Source organism: Pleuronectes platessa, chromosome 23, assembly GCF_947347685.1.
Source record: "Pleuronectes platessa chromosome 23, fPlePla1.1, whole genome shotgun sequence".
Lineage (NCBI taxonomy): Eukaryota > Metazoa > Chordata > Actinopteri > Pleuronectiformes > Pleuronectidae > Pleuronectes > Pleuronectes platessa.
In genome coordinates, this window is record NC_070648.1 from 12,302,087 (window position 1) to 12,318,776 (window position 16,690).

The 16,690-nt window shown below is 43.5% G+C and overlaps 1 protein-coding gene across 1 annotated transcript in view; it reads left to right on the forward strand.

The window, feature by feature from the left end:
* Window positions 1-16,690, forward strand: part of nrxn2b (neurexin 2b) — a 605,543-nt gene that overhangs the window by 262,671 nt on the left and 326,182 nt on the right. Inside the window, exon 6 of the mRNA XM_053415562.1 lies at window positions 5,915-6,216. Within this exon, the coding sequence (XP_053271537.1) occupies window positions 5,915-6,216 (302 nt within the window). The remainder of the gene's footprint in view (window positions 1-5,914; window positions 6,217-16,690) is intronic.

A 16,690-nucleotide genomic window follows, 5' to 3' on the forward strand; every position in this document is an offset into this window, starting at 1 on the left:
AGCTGACAGTTCGGATTTATGAGTGAGGGTGACCAAAAGGGTAAAAATCCCTGAGGAGTGAAACCTAAAGCAGGGAGGGGCCACGGTGATCAGAGCAATCAATCAATCATCCAACCTCAACAGTTCCGCCGAACCCTGACACTACAACTCGTCCCACCTTTAAAAATCTACAAAATCTGCCTTGTCCTCTCTTTCGGTCAGTCTGTTGCCATGAACCTCCCTCGGTTGCTGCCTTCTTTCCGTCACGATTTATCTCATTCTTCATCTCTCCTCTATCTTCTAAATGTGTTTGCGAGCATGTTTGCATGTGCGAGTTATTTAACACTGGCAAAGCGTTAAATACACAAACGCTCACAGACCGTTTGCGTGTGCGTCGGAGCCACAGCAGGACACCGACCTCTGTCTGTGGATCCAGCAGGCGTCTTTGATTCATGCGGCATCAAAGCCTCATATGGCCCTGACTTTCTCCCTCTCTCATGTCGCTGGCTCTCCAAAGCTGTCGGATACTGTCTCTGTGGGGCGGATGGCACTCGTTGCGAGCTAATAGAGTATGACTGTACATGCACACGTGGAAGAGTGTGCGTGCACGTGGGCAGGAGCGGCGAGGTAATGTGACGTGACGAGAGGATTTGCCAGCATGTGGTCATCTAGATTTTGTATATTTTCACACACACTAGTCTTGAAACCATTCTCTCTTTTCTTTTCTTCCTCATTCCTTCTAATGCTGCCTAATTACCAATATGTAATCCAATCGGCCAAAAAGCTGCATGTTAAGGTTCATTATGCGTTGACTAATGCACCACACAAGTTTGGATGGAGCTATTCATGCAGCTCATCTTATTAAACCTGTTCTCTCTCTCCGTCTGAGCTGAATCCAATTTAATAACGCATGCTGCACTGCACTTTTATTACTGTGATCTCCACCAAAGACGAGCCTAAAATGGCACTTTCAGGGCAGCTCTGAGAAGCACAGACTCTATTTGTGTCCTCGTGACATTTCATCACTATTGAAGATGCTGTGTTTTTCCAGGTTAGGGAAACTTGTCATAAATACCCTCGGATCAAAACGAGTGAGGCTGCTGCAGGGTTGTCATGGCTGCACGAGACCAATATGTAAATTGTAAAGCAGTTTGGAGTGTGTGTGATGGTCCACCAAGTCAATGACATTGATTCCACTCAGGCCGGAATTCAAGACTCTTCCTCTGGCCTTCCTCCCCCTCACAGTTTCACAGTGTAGCATGCAGACATGTAGCACCCCCTCAAGAACAGTGAAGGCCAGGGGTCTCTGAGGCCAGGCCATTTGGCATTTCAGCTGCAGCAAAGTGCTTATCTCTGGTGATATGATTGGTCCATGTAGGTTGTGGTGGAGGTGGAGGTTATTGAATCTATATTGTATAAACCACAACGGCTGAAAGGAGTAAGATAAAGTCTAAAGTCCAATCAGGAGTTTTGGAAGGTTATTACTTTTTTCCTTCAAAGAAATCAGATGGCAGCGAGAGAGTAGCACTTCAAGAGCCGACAGCGGTTTGGGGTTTGTGCTCAGATGTTAAACCCCAAACCGCTGAGCGCACCAATCTGACGCAACGATGAAGCAGCCTGACGCGAGCACCATGCAAGGCTGAAGCCAGCAGGTACATGTGGGCAGTTGGTGAACAATGGCTTTCCACATTACAGCTGTTAGATCACTCTGACTAGATGCAGTATCGTTCTTTGACCCCTAAAGCTACCCGGTACTCGAGGTCCGTTCCCTCGGCTCAATGGCATCTAATACCAGAGGAAGTCCACATTTAATTAATAATAAAGACGCTATTATGGGTGGCTAAATTTCAAATGAGTCATTTCTGTAATGTAGTCAGGGCCTTCCGTGAGGTTAATTGAGACCTTGACAGCACTTTAGTCTGCACTTCGTGCTTGTGTGTCTTGTCTTACCTCAAGCTGCAGCGCGCGGCTCTTGGGCTTTATGGAAGGAGATTTGATCTGAGTGAAAAGCGTGTGTGCGCCGAGTGTATAGGTGTGTGTGTGTGTGTGTGTGTGCATGCAATCACGAGTGGTACCGCGGGAGTGAAATGATGAGATAGAGATGTACAGTGGATTTAAAAGGAGAAACAGATGTATAAAGACAAGCACATATTCACAGGAGCTAAAGTGGTCTCAGAGAAGGAAAGAATAGAGTCGTTTTCTATATTAGTTTTCGTGTCTTGAAAGCCGAAGCTGGAGTGATCTTCTTTTCCCCCCTCTGGGAAACTTGGAGGTCTTTTCCAGTGCTCCGCAGTGTGGAGCAGGATCACGGCTTCCTGGAGCATATTCGGAATGACTTAACCCGAATTGCATTACAAGTATGATGAGTGTTTGGATAAGACAACAATGTATAGCCGGCTTGTCAGTGTTGTTTGTTCTCCTACGTCTGCCTTTAAAGTGAAGGGCAACAATTATAAGATTGTGTTGATCTTAGGGCAAACTTATCTCTGCATTTTCTTGGCATGGTGACAGGACGGACTGGTGCAGCAGTCTGTCCCCGTCCCCTCCTTTCTCTCCCTCTATTTCTGATCCTCTCCAGCTTTATCTCCCTCTCTCAGCATTCTGCTCATTAAACAGACATAAACAAAAGAAGGTTCTTTTTTCCTCCGTTTACCGCTTGTGTCTCTCCGCCGCATTCGGCTCAATCTCGCTGAGCTCACGGAAGCAATCGCAAGCTGTTTGTTGCTTACTGTTAGCAGCCCATACTTTGGGAGGGGGTCCAACTTTAATACATAATTGAAAATGGTTGCTGTGGTCCATTTGCCGCGCTTTTATTCTTCCTACATCAGCACCGCCAGGAGGCTGCTCCTGGGGGATTCGCTTTTCTCTTTCTTTTTTTTCCTCCCCAGTGTCATTTTCCCTCTCCATCTATTCTCTCTCTCCTTTGATGACAATTCACACTTCAGTTGAGATTGGTCTAAATTTCGATTTCAGCCAAAATGTTCTTTTAAGTAGCTGTCCCTGTCTGGATGCCATTTGTCCTTCACATTCTCTCTTTTTTCCGACTCTGTAAATGTTTTTCTTTTATGTGAGCGCATGCACCCATGTCATGTTGATGCGTTGTCTCGACGTGAGCTCTATCATCCCCTTTAATGTCCCAGAAATATAGCAGTTAGCTGTTGTCACTTTACTAAGCACTTGTATTGCACGGCCGCTCACTAAAGCTCCCTTTCCTTTTCTTCCATGTGGCTGTTATTCCTCAAATTGGTCTTAATGAAATAGTGTAATCAACTTATGTAGGCTACCGCACAGTCCGTGGACATGTCCCAGTACTAAGTGCACAGCTATCAAACTGACACACGATTATCCATCACCCCTCTTCTCCTCTCACCTGCGATTGCTCCTGTGGCAAACTATCTCCCTCATGAGATTTGGGTTTCAATCTGTCTGCCCGAGGACCACCCGCTCCGGCTGGCCCCCGCCTCTCCCTCCAGGGAAATGCACCGATGTCTTGGAGTGATTTTGCTGTAATGGAACTTCAGGATAAACTAGATTTGATGATCCGCCCATACAGGAGGGCTTTTGCCCCCTCTCACCAGGCCTGTCCTTCGCCCTCCTCGTGTTTCAGACCTAAACCTTATTACCTGAGTCTGATTCTCCAAACTGACCTCCCTGGGGAACCAGAGGTGGGGAGGGACAAACGAACAGGAAGTGGAGTGTCACTTCAGATCACAGTTCATGTCGGGGAGCCAGTTGATTTGTATCACCCTCCAAGTCGAGGAAGAGTCATTTGAGAGATCTTGTTGCTGTGTGGTGTTGTGTGCCTCAGTGTTTATTACCTCGAGAAACCGATCATTTCTACCAGGCATCTTGGGATTTGTAGTGTTGAGTCCAGGGAAAAACCTTGCAACTGTCATTCTGCCTAATTTAAGATGTAACTCTGTTAAGATAATGTAATTACAATCATTACATTATAATGAAACGGTACGGAAAACTACATAGAGGCTTATTCACGAGTTGTCCCTGCTCAGTGGCTTCAGCCTCAACGCTGTGATTGAGGTGTCAGTGTTATGAATGATGCTGCAACAGGTGTTGGTGAAGTTGCTGTCAGATACACACTGTGTCCTCCCCGCTGCTGTTCGACTGCAGCTGTTTGACATGTGTCCATTGAACAAATGGGCTGTTTTGACTGATAGTGTGTGAACGGAGCTCACTGCCATGGAAGGTGGCCATGTGCTGTAGACAGACTGACAGCCTGTAACAACGCTGTCAACACCTTTTCCCTCCTTCCGTTTACTTTTGCATCAGTTCTTTAGTATTTCTGTGTCTAAATGTCCTTTAGGGGAGAGCGGGGTAATGTTGGACATTTTTTACATTTGCTTCCCTCTAGGCGAGCTAAACTGATATATCAGTCATATTTATCTTCAGGACAAAGGGCATTGAAAATATGATTGTTTTAAAAAAAGTGGTCTTGTGTCCCACTTTACCCCGGCTACGGGGTAAAGTGGGACACTTACTTTTTCCACTTTGAAACTACCATAGTTAAAATCCCGACAGCTAGATTGACCACTAATATCGGACTAGTAACAGAATCATGGGGATTGATCAATTAAGCACATTTATGATTATTATGGTTTATGTGATCTCTTGCTCACCCTAGCTTACCGGCACATTGTTTCTCTGTCCAATTGGCAGGGACAGGGATATTGATTTACTCTGCGTTTTCAAATGCCAGTTCACGGCACTTAACTGGAGCAAGGTCATGGAACTGGTCAGCTAGTTGTTTCAAGTGTTTGGCGAGCTCCTCCTCCATCTCATCTGTGAATATTCTCTTTACCTCAGCTACTGCACCCCAGGCTACTGATTTTACTTTCCCTTTCTCTTTTTTCTTTATGAATCTTTTGAGGGTTGTCTTATCAATATTTCTATCCCTTCCAGCTTTTCTTAAGGACTTCTTTCCTTGCATGACCTCAGCAGCTGCACTTTCCATTTCTGCGAGGGGTGTTTGGCCCCAGGTTGTATTCCTGGTGTATAGTTTCTTTGCATGATGGCTTTTCTACAATGTTTATGACATTAAAAATAAAACATATATAATGTAATATAACACAAAAATATATTTAATACTAAACTTAACTTGTGCTTCATGGTGGGGTAAAGTGAGACACTGTCCCACTTTACCCCACAGCATTTGTCCCACGTTACCCCAAAGCCACAATTTTTGAAAAACAACATCTCTTATCAATTCAGGCTAATCTTCAGCTAGCTTCAATTACATGGTTTTATATGTTGGAAGTTCACCAACATGTATGATATAATTTTTTCTACCTGAATCAATTTGTTTTGACACAACAGTTGATCAAGTTCAAAGCAAGAAAATTTACTTTTACATGCAAAAAACACATTTTTGTAAAAAAAACATACTTTCCACAGCACCAGCACCAACTTCTCCTTCATGGCAAGGGGGGAATGGGAGGGGGCTTTTAAACATAATAGTCACATGACCACAAATGTGTTCCGTTGCCTAGATACAGGGGGTGTTTCATATCTACCGATGTCCCACATTACCCCGCTCTCCCCTACAATGAAATTCCTGTGGACAGAATTTTTTTTGTCAGTTATAAAATGTATATTAACCCAAGCTGCTATTTATTCACCATGCTAATCCTATACTGCTGACTAAAGCCCAATTCATGCTTCTGTGTCAAAGCTACACCGTAGGTATGCACAGGGCTTAGCCTTCAAAGTTGTGCTTAGGTGTGTGTGGGTTGCGCTGCAGTAGCACAGCCAAAACACTAATGGCAGTAGAGTTTCTATTCTGGTGGTAAAGGTTAAATGTCTTCTGGTTTGTGCTCTCAATTTACAAATTCTCTGGTGTCTCTGTTTTTATGGAATTGGCCTTAAGAGCAGAGTTCGACAAGCAATAACATCGGTGTGATCTTGTCTTTCCTTTCTCCAGGTAAGGAAGAGTCGGTGGCCACCTTCAAGGGCAACGAGTTCTTCTGCTACGACCTGTCGATGACGCCCATCCAGAGCAGCACCGACGAGATCACGCTGTCCTTCCGCACGCTGCAACGCAACGGCCTCATGCTGCACACCGGGAAGTCGGCCGACTACGTGAACCTCTCCTTGAAGAGTGGAGCTGTGTGGCTGGTCATCAACCTGGGCTCGGGGGCCTTCGAGGCCCTGGTAGAGCCCGTCAACGGCAAGTTCAACGACAATGCCTGGCATGACGTGCGCGTCACCCGCAACCTGCGCCAGGTAAACACTGCCTATGTAATCCAGGGCCACCGCAGTTGGAGTGGGGCCTCTCCTTGCCACCCACCCTATCTCTGTTGCTTTATTTGACTCTCTATCATTTCTCTCTACACAGGGATCGTACAGCGAGTGTGTCTCAACTTCCTTCTCTCTTCTGTTGTTGCTGCATTAACAGATGTTTCTTTTTCCAAGTGGAGTTAACAAGAGGGCCGCCGCTGCTGTTGTTTCCTTCTTTCTTTCTTCCTTTCTAAAACATGAAAAGATCCACCTTCCTTCATATTCAAATGTCATTCAAAGGCAAGAGTTGTAAAGTCATCGCAGTCTAATGAGATTTTAATTGTAATTTAAGTTAGATTGTGGCTCTGCATGTTCAGGTGTTCCCGAGGACATTGTCGTTGGCCGTTATTAAAGAGCCACTGCAGAAAGTGGTCTGTTCAATATGTATGCGCATAATGTACTTGGCTACACAAATAGAATGCACCCCAATTTATCAAAGGTGACAATGCACTTAAACCCTCTCTGAACAAATAACCAGACTCATCTTTACAAATCGTTAATTGTTGCAAATGGGAAACAAAAGAGAACATGCAACCCGAATTTATACGTGTATGGGTGTGATTTGGTGCAAGGCTGTGCAGGATCCATCAATACACATGCACAGCCAAACACGTGGATGTGCACGTACAGCGTCCTCTCTGGGTGCTCCAGGTCATCAATTGGCAGTTGCAGATACCAGTAGTGAGATACAATCAATTCCACTTACACTTTGCGTGCTTACTTCTTCACGTTTTTTTGGGTAATTGTAATTGGAATGAATGTCTTGTCAGACCTAATAATGGGCCTTGTAAGTAGCCTTGAATGCAAAAAGAGCCTGATGTGAATGCATTAACAAAAAGATGGTACATCAGCTTTTAAGTTCGCGCCTGCAAAAATACCCCCTGAAAGTTTGAATACGGGAAAAAAAGCAGATAATATCAAACTCCTGTACTTTAAGACACTAAAATGAAAACCTGAGAGCAAAGTGATTCTTAATGTCGACGTTAAGTGCCGTTGAATTATAGGGGGGGATTTCAATGCCAACCAGACTCTGCAATTTCTGTCATAAAGCAATAATATCATAATATATTTCAGTAAAGTAACTTAGACATGGAAATGGTCCAAGATTTGTGGAACTGATGTTTTATTAGCATATGCGGAGCTTGTCTTAGGATAATGGCTAATGATCACACACCGAAAGTCAGATGGACCTGCTCCGACACACACACACACACACACAGTCAGGGTCAAATATGTTATGCTGTAGAACTATGTGTGATCACCAGACTGAGACTAGCTTAATGAGTTCGGGAAGCCAACACGATTTTAAAGATTTACAGCATGAGCCAACCGACCTACAGACAACTGCACCATAATGACCATTAGGCAAATGGGGAACACAAAACACTGTTATTATCTGTCTCTCCATCGATGTGCCCAGCTGTCTATACATGTACAAAGAAAGGCTCTGTCACTGCAATATTAGATTAATTGAAACATACATTTAATATTGTTTTAAACACATATATATCTATAATATGTCTTTCTCATTTACCAATTACAATCAGAATATAATTTTAACACAAGTGGGAAGAACAACTAATCCTAAATCCAAAGATGTGTTCTCAAAAACAGACGTTGAAACTAAACTAAGCACATTAGACAGTGTTCATATAATCTCCATATAATTTATATTCTTGGGGTAGAGATACAAAATCGTACCTATTGGAATCTGTCTGAACTGTCTACGTACCAATCCAGAACTCACGTCCACTGTCCAGATAATGTCCATTAACTCCCACAGCGGCCTGAGTCCCCTACAGATGGCTCTAATTGACCTAACAGGCAGCGCAAGTGTTGCAGAGCTCTCTAGATTTACACTGGAGCGTTCCCCACTAAGAGACCCATGGAGGCCGGGTATCGATGCCATTGACCACCTCTGACCCTGTGTTTACTGCCTCACTGATACCCAGCAGATCAATGTGCACTTGTATGCTTTAAGATCCCTCAGAGCAAGCACCCATTTTCTCAGTTGCACACCTGTCAGCCAAATTGTAGACTGACACGCGTGAAGCTGCATATGGTCACATACCTGAATTCACTGTAGGGGAAGCCTTAATATGTTGATGCCTTTTAATTTCACGTTAGTCTAGGAATGAAGGAAATATATTGTAGATCTTAACAATCAGTAGCAATTAATTACTTTACAAATTAAAAAAGAAAAAGTAAAATGTGCTCAATTCTGCTATTATTCTGTATGAAATGTGCATTAACTTGACGTGGTAGGAGTTGAGGGATTACAGAGGATGAATACGTTAACAGTAATACCCCAATGTCATCTTTTACACTACAGAGACATTACAACTATGGCTTCTGATGGCTGAATTTGGACTTGTCAAACAAAAAAGTGACTCAATACAAGCTCATCAGAGCAAGTAGTTATTACGAGAGTGTTGTTCTCTATGCAGTATAATTTCCAAATATATTTACATGTTTACCTTTAGACTCCAAACATCAAATTCCCTTTTTCCACATTAAGTTTAGCTTTAATTATTGACGAGCTCAGATGATTTGTCCATCAAGATGCAGGTCCTGTCCCTCCCACCACGTTTTGGTTTGGCTTAGATGACAGTTAATCACAGCGTCCATTGTTTAAACATGACTGGAAGTGTCAACATAGAACCCACACAGAGACACATTCATCGTTTTTGCACTGCCCTTTCCTTTGTAGTCAACATGCTATCTTGTGTTGCAAACAGCCCCGCAGTCGACGCGACAGGCGTTGAATCCCATCGCAGGTTATCATCCAGCCCCATTTGTCTCGCAGAGTCTCATCCACTCTGTGTCTGCTGCTCCTCTAAAGTCATGCATATCTACCACTGCATCAGTAAGCTGCAGAAATAAGTCAAGCCTGTGAGATCTCACTAACCACACTCCCTCTCGGACTCTCTCTCTCTCTCTCTCTCTCTCTCTCTCTCTCCATATGGCTGTATTCAACATATTTCTCCCCAAAACCTATGAATTTGTCAGCTTTGTGCAGGATAAAATGAAGCAGACAGAATTAGGTGAGGTGATAGGGACACTCCGCCAAGAGAGTGGAGAGAAAGGAGGAAGCGGAGGGGTGGGGAGGGCAGAAAGGCTCCACAGCCAATAATGCAGTACAGCTTCAGAGCTCCCCTTGGTGGCGTCTGGAGGAACTGCAAGTGTGCATGTGGATAATGGCGCATTTGAAGAATTTGTGTAATCCCTGCGGTATACAGATCGTATGTAGGCAAGGACAATGGCATTGACCTCATCACTGTAAATCTATCCCCACTACACATACACACACACACACCCTCACCTGTCTCACCACATTCACTGCATCATTGGTTAGCATAAGCAGCCAGGCAGCCCCCCCCTCTCCCTCCCTCTGTTCCCCCTGACATGATGATCTACCATCATGTACATGTTATAGGCTTCAGCACCGGTGACCATCCTTGCCCTCTCTCTCCTGCGGGATTACGCACACTGTCTACGCACTGTGCAGACAGAAGGGCGAAGACAAAGACGGAAACCCTCATGTTGGGTGACTGGTGGAATGATAGATGTATCCCTTACACTGCACCAGCCCCATCACATTGTGAAACTAGGTCAAATATGAAGTGTGCAAGGACATTCTGGTCAGCATGAATGTAGCAGTTAAGGTTGTCTTCTTTATACATGGACAGTACATAGTTTTAAATATCGGCACATTCTGTTGCCTTATATTTTCTTATTTTTGAGTATTTCTTTTCTGATCTTCCTGGTTCAATCAGTCTCTTGACAGACTCATTTGCTAGGCTAACTTTTATAGGATAACTCAAACAACGTGTTAATGTGTCACTAACTACTGTCGCTGCAGCAACTCAGAGTCAATCGGTCGATTTGTGTGTAGTGCAAGGTTGTCGCAAGGTGGCAGATGTTCAGTGCTGTAGTTATTGTTTGTGTGTTAAAGTATGGTAAGTGTATTGTGTTTGAACATTAAATCTACATACAGACTCTGATAGCACTGCCTGCTGGGAGCATTGCGTTTCAAATAAAAAGAGTAGAAGAAGAGAGGCAAGGGATTAAAAAAGATAAAAGAAGTAAAAAACCTAGATAGACATTTGTAAGATCTTAAAGTAAGGTAAAATAGTTTAGTAAAGGGGATCTGTGAATATAAAAATGTTTTCATTTTGGATTTTAAAAAGTTGTGCGTGTCACCTGTACACATACATGTGCTGCTATTGTCTCGTGAAAATCCATTTGCTGTGGTATTCAGATATTTATTTATGTTTAAAAAGACAATGCCAGGAAATATGTTGTATGCTCTGATTTCGATCTACTGGGAAGATAGGAATGCAGAAATCCAGTCTTTTATATATTAATGTGTTTTTGGAAGGATAACTATCCAAGTTGATGACCACTTGAATCCAATAGGCCTCCGTCTATCTCTCCATCTCTCTATCTGTGCCTTTGTCTCTCTGTCTATTTGCCTCTCTGTCTCTCAACAGACCCATGGTTCCCACAGGACGCTGCAGGCAGTCAGTCAGTCAGGAAACATGAGACAGGCTGCCAGGTCGAAGGAAAAGCGTGCTTGTATGTCTGCGTTCCTGTTTGCTCACGAGGAGTCGAGCGAGTGGAATGAACGATTGTGTGCACAGAGAGTGGGAAATGAAGTGTAGTCCTGTCATCTGAGACTAAAGGACTATCGGAGCAGTGGGAGGATGGGGGGAGTGATCTGGGAGAGGGACAACAGTTTTAGTTTTTTTTACATCTAAACTGTCCAACATCCTCTGTCTCGCAGAACTGGGGCAATAGCTTAACCAGCATGTTGAGTGACACACCTTTGATAAAAGTAAAGCTACTCTTTTGGTTATGTTTTGGTCATTGTGAATCTACAGGCATGTGTGCAGCTTCCTGATTGGCCCTGTACAAAGATGGACGATGCGTCTCCACTTCCTCACACTATCTAGAAATGAAGCCAAAATATCCCGGTTACGAAAGCTCCTATCTTGTACATTTAGAGTCTGCACAGTAATGATCGGGGAATGAAGCAGCAGACTTCGTAATAATTGATAGTAAAACTAATACAACATTAGATAAATCAGTTCAGAGCACAATACATCAAATTCTAAACTTCTCGTAGCCTCCCTACATAATCGAGATTGGTGCTAGCTAGGTGCACGTCTTAACACGCACTGTTCTCACAATGCATGCCTACGCTGTTTCAGAGAGCGAAGCAGAGAGACAGAAACACATCTATGAATGACAAACCTCTGATGAAAAACAGACTTCCCACGCCCAAAACATTATAGAGTGATCTGAAAATGAAACAGTGTCACAGATCAGTTGCTGCCATGACTGAAAGATTCATCAGGGAGACTCCTTGTCATTTATTAGCGTTTTAAGATCGGGGAGAGGCAGAGTGATCGTCCAAACGCACTATTCCTTTTGGAAATAAAGAATGTGTAAATGCAATGTAGCCTTTTCACTCAGACTGTGAAATCCCCGTCACTAAGACATATTTAAGAGTCGTGTTTTAACTGGCGGGGCATATTTCATATGAGACGACAGTATGAGAACATCAACCCTTCCCCTCCTTCAATCAATACCAGGAGAGCGGATACTCCCCACCACTTCATTGTTCCCACTATTTCAACCTCCCACACTCCCACAAATTGTTTTTCAGCCATTTCAGTAAGGCACGATCAGCTGCAATTACTCCCCCTCCTCCCCATCCTCGTCCATCAGTCAACCCCCCCCCCCCCCCCCCCCCCCCTTCACCCAACCTTCCTCCCTGCCCAGACAGATTCCCTAAGAGAGAGCCAATCAATTATTCTCTCCTGCTCACGGTCCCCTCCCTTTCTGTCTCATTTTCACTCTGTCTCTCTTGTCCATTCTTGCTAGCAATTTGTCACTTAGCAACTGTATCTGCAGTTCTGTTGGGTGGTGAATCGTCCCTGCATGGCGGCAGAACTACAGTTGTTGCGTTTACCCTTTCCACACGATTAAGATCTCCTGTAAGACGCTATAGCTGCTTAGACACATGCATTGAATTGTGGGTAATGTCCTGATATTCTTCGCAAGGGGCTGTACATGAGAAAGCAAATAGTCGAGTGTGAGGCTTTGGACTTTCTCTTGCCCGGATAACTGGAAAAAAAACTAAAATAATACAAATACCTCAGAGGGAAAACGGAGCCAGACATGTAAGACAATGATGAAGATGTCAACCTTGATTTGAGAGCGTTCGGTGATGAGGGTCGATGCCATTGTTGATGTGCTGTAAACAAATGATGTGATCTCAGCAGTGGAATTTAGATGTTACATCCTAATTGGATAAAAACTACTGAGTAAAATAACCAGATTTCGTGATGGATTACTCAAACTTTTCAAATCTGGAACCCTTGTTTTGCATGTTAGGGCCAGCACACACATACGTTTGCTGATTAGCTCCTATCATTCAAATGTTAGCATCTCAGTAAGGTCAACACTATGCGTTTAGCATAATGACTGGACCTCCTGTTGCCAAATTGAAAATGTCATTTAGAGTGCTCTGCGATGCCAACCTGCAGAGCAAAGCACTTTTATGGTGACAACAGGGATTGCTATTCAAGGCAGGCAGGAGTAGTGGATTTGTTTGATGCACATAATGACATGCTAACACCCCTGTAATCCTTTCTCAGTTTACTGCCAATGTCATTTTAGGTATTTCTAATTTTCCCCAGCTGTGCTGTGAGGAGCAGCCGCAGTGTTGATGTGCGTTTCTTTTCTTTTTTTATTTACTTATTTCCCTCGTGCTTCTTTCCCCACCAAGGCCAGAACCTCAAGCACAGTTTCTGCTCATGCGTCGCCCGAACTACAAGCCCCTCCTGCTCAAACATCATTCTGCCTGTTTGATACCATCACAGAGAGGTTCTGTGCATTTGAGGGGAAAGAAAGCCCAGCTCATTTGCATCACATTTCCACGATATTAGCATATCTGCTTGCATTCCCACACTCAGTTACTCATCAGCCTCATTTGCCACTACCTGTATCTGCTCTAGCTCTTTCATGTTTATTCATCCCACTGTCATGCAGGCCTCTAATCGGCTAACACATCTCTGCACCATTAGCACATTGAAACAGGTGGAACCGCGTAATACAATGCTAGTGAGACAGAATCCGGTAAGAGATAGAAAAACAGATTATAGGAGTGCACAGGACGAGTAGAGGGGGGGAGCAAGAGAATAAGGTGAAGCAGCCCTGTAAAAGAAAGACTATCAGTGTGAAAATCTGTCGTAAAATGAGACCTAACTCAATATCGCAGGCATCTGTAGCTGCTACTTGCATCCAATATTGGGAAAGTGCAGTCCCTCAAATTTCCTTCCCTCGCTTCAGTTAGTGACTTCTGATCATTTTGTAACTCTTAATAACACCAGAGAACTCTGAGAGTAAAGGCAAAATCCGCGATATCGCTGTTGGTTGAGAAAGTAGTGTCATCGTTACAACATTGTTACATGAACAAGAAATGAATGATGATATAGCTGGATTTCAAAAGTAGAAAAAAACGAATGTCCAATCTTTGGGATGAATACTTTGTGCTCTGTAGGTAAGGTTTGTTGTTTTCCTTCGTTTTTTCTCATCAAGCGTATTGACAAGCACATACAAAATAAATGCAATCAAGACCAGCCAAATCGACTTTCTGAAAAACATCCATATTCATGTTCAGCTGCTACAGCTGTGCACTCACAAACTGGATCAACATTTACACAAGTTAAGGGACAGAAATAAAAGGTAACTGTACAGTAAATATTTTTGTCCAATGTATTATTAATTCCTAAATTACAATGCCTTGTCTGCTGTTGAGCCATCTGTCTGTAGAAAATAAAATCCAGCGTATTTCAAATTAAACATGGAGACGAGAGCATGTGAGAAAACGGCACCACACAATGTTATTTCACAACAGAAATTTAAAGGATAATTATGACCATCTGCATCAAAATATGCAATATGCTCTCCTGCAATTTCTCTGCACACATACCTTTTAAAGAAGCACACACCTTCGCACACTGTTTGTTTGCCGACTCCTCTCCGCCCGTAATTGCAGTGACATTTATATTCGCACCTGAAGCCTGTCTGCCAGTTCCCTTTGCTTGGAGCCAGACAGAGGCAGTGGAGAGTGAATGTCGGATGATTGGAATGAATGCAGAACCAAATGTACCTGAAAGAGCAATTTTGAATTGAAGCCCAGGTCCACTGTGTCTGACAGGGTCACCCACAGAGTGGCCGTGTTACTGAGGACAGCTCGTCGCAGAACACTTGCATAAACACACAAGAGCCAATAGCATGACGCTATAAAACATGGATTGGGCTTATACTGTCTTTCATGTGTCACCAATCATCATCTTCATTTAAACGGGGAAATTTCTTCCAGATGACAAATAGCCCCTCTTTTTCTTTCCCTTCTGCCCCATAATACAATCACACAAAAGGTGTTTTATCGCTTTTTTCTAAAAGCCTAAATTGGGAAATTTATAGTCCAGCGGTCATCAGTCTCAGCGCTTTCTCACTTACAATGATTAATCTATCTGGGCCGGGTATCTTGGCTCCGCTGCACTATCCATTGATCATTTTCACAGCTTTGTCATTAAATATTTATTCAGCTTATTCGCCTGTGGCCGCAATTCAGTAACGTCCACCGTGACGGGTGTGTAAAAGATCAGCGTCTCAACAATAACATCATTTTACGTCTTGGCAAACCCTGGCCGGCGTCCTGCTGCACCTGTGTATATACAGGCTGCCACCATCCAGAGCTCCAAAGCAAAGAGACTTACTGTTTTAATAGAACTAGCATTAGCTCATACCCCCTCTTTTACCTCATCTTCCAAAATGCAATAATACCGTGTATGTTTATTCCTTAACCCAGAGGCACCTTTGGGACAGGTGCAACAGTAATTTGTTTGTCTGGGCCTGTGGTTGTTTACGTGACTCAGAGCTTTGTCCTCACTCAGCAAATATCACGGCCTTCCTTTTCCCACATGGGTCAATTACAGAGAGGATGTTGGACTGTCACAGCAGGGGCTCCAAGCATGTTGGCTTTGAGGCAAATTTGTACCAAGCACAGTGTGGAAGAGCGACTTTACAGTGAGACAGTCAAATTGACACGAAAGAAAACAGTGAGCTTTTTTTTCGATAATCACTCATCGTCATTTTATTCTCATATTCTTATAGCAGTCTTATGTTAGAGTCAAAATCCCTTTCCATATGTATCTCTCAGTACTCTCTGTTGTTGTCAGCCCATTAGGTTTCTTCTATACTCGATACGCATCAACGCTCCATCAGGGCTGCACACACTTCCTTCTTCAACATCATGAAGTGCAACACAATTGGGGAAATGTGACAGGAACCCCTTTAAAGCAACCAGTTCCCAGACCGTTCTGTCTACCTCCTGATAACAAAAAAGAAACAAAAGTTTAATTTTCTGCACGATTGATCTTGACAATGGAGCACCAGTTAAGCAGAGCTTACAGCTCTCAAGCCTGCAGTAAAAACTGTGACTTGTATAGCAGCTATGCCTCTAGATCTTCTCTGCATCGACGTTCACGCATCAGTTTCAGTGGCTCGGTTCGCTGCATTCTCTCTAGCCGGGCAGTTTATTCATAAAGCGCTGCCTGCTTCTTTCTCAGCCCCCGTCTAACTCCCCATCCAGACTCAAGTGAGTGATCAGGTTATATTTGTGCAGATAAACTTAAAAGAAGACATCATAATTAAGTTCCCGCTCAGCTTCATCACGGCACCTCCACAGAGCAAATCAACATGCCAAATGCAGTCAAAGGAACAAAGAGCAAATTTAATAATGGACAAATAACAAATTAAGTGTCCTCATTCACTGAACGCAGGTGTTAAACACACAGAGGATCCAGATGTATCACTTCTGCGTCCTTCCTTTTGTCAGTGGGACAAACAGCCTCCATGCTCACTCTCTGCATGAGGTGATGCAGGCACTTTGCATCCAGCGTCCAAATGCAATCGCTTCCTTTCATTTCCACCACCCATCTTTTCACCCGCTGCCATCACTTTATCATGTTCTATTCAAAGAGATCATCGGCAATCTTTTTCGAAGGATACATTTTTCACCACCATCCCAGGGCTGCTCTGTCAAAGAACTGAGGGATGGATAAGTCCAAAATCCAACATCATCATCAAACGTCTGAGAGGGGGATCTAAAAACACACAGAGATCAAAATGTCGCATCCCTCCTCTCTTTAGTCCCAACGTGTCTTCAAATGACTTCTGAAAAGGTCAGTCATTGTCACCTTTTTAAGGGTAAATTTGTCAAACTAAATTAAACCATTTTCAGTCTCCTGGTTGTTCAAGCCTCTTATCACATCCACTATGTTGGCATAGTATGGATATGCGTAGTTAATTGTTTAAGAGGAGTCATTAGACAAAGTGGATG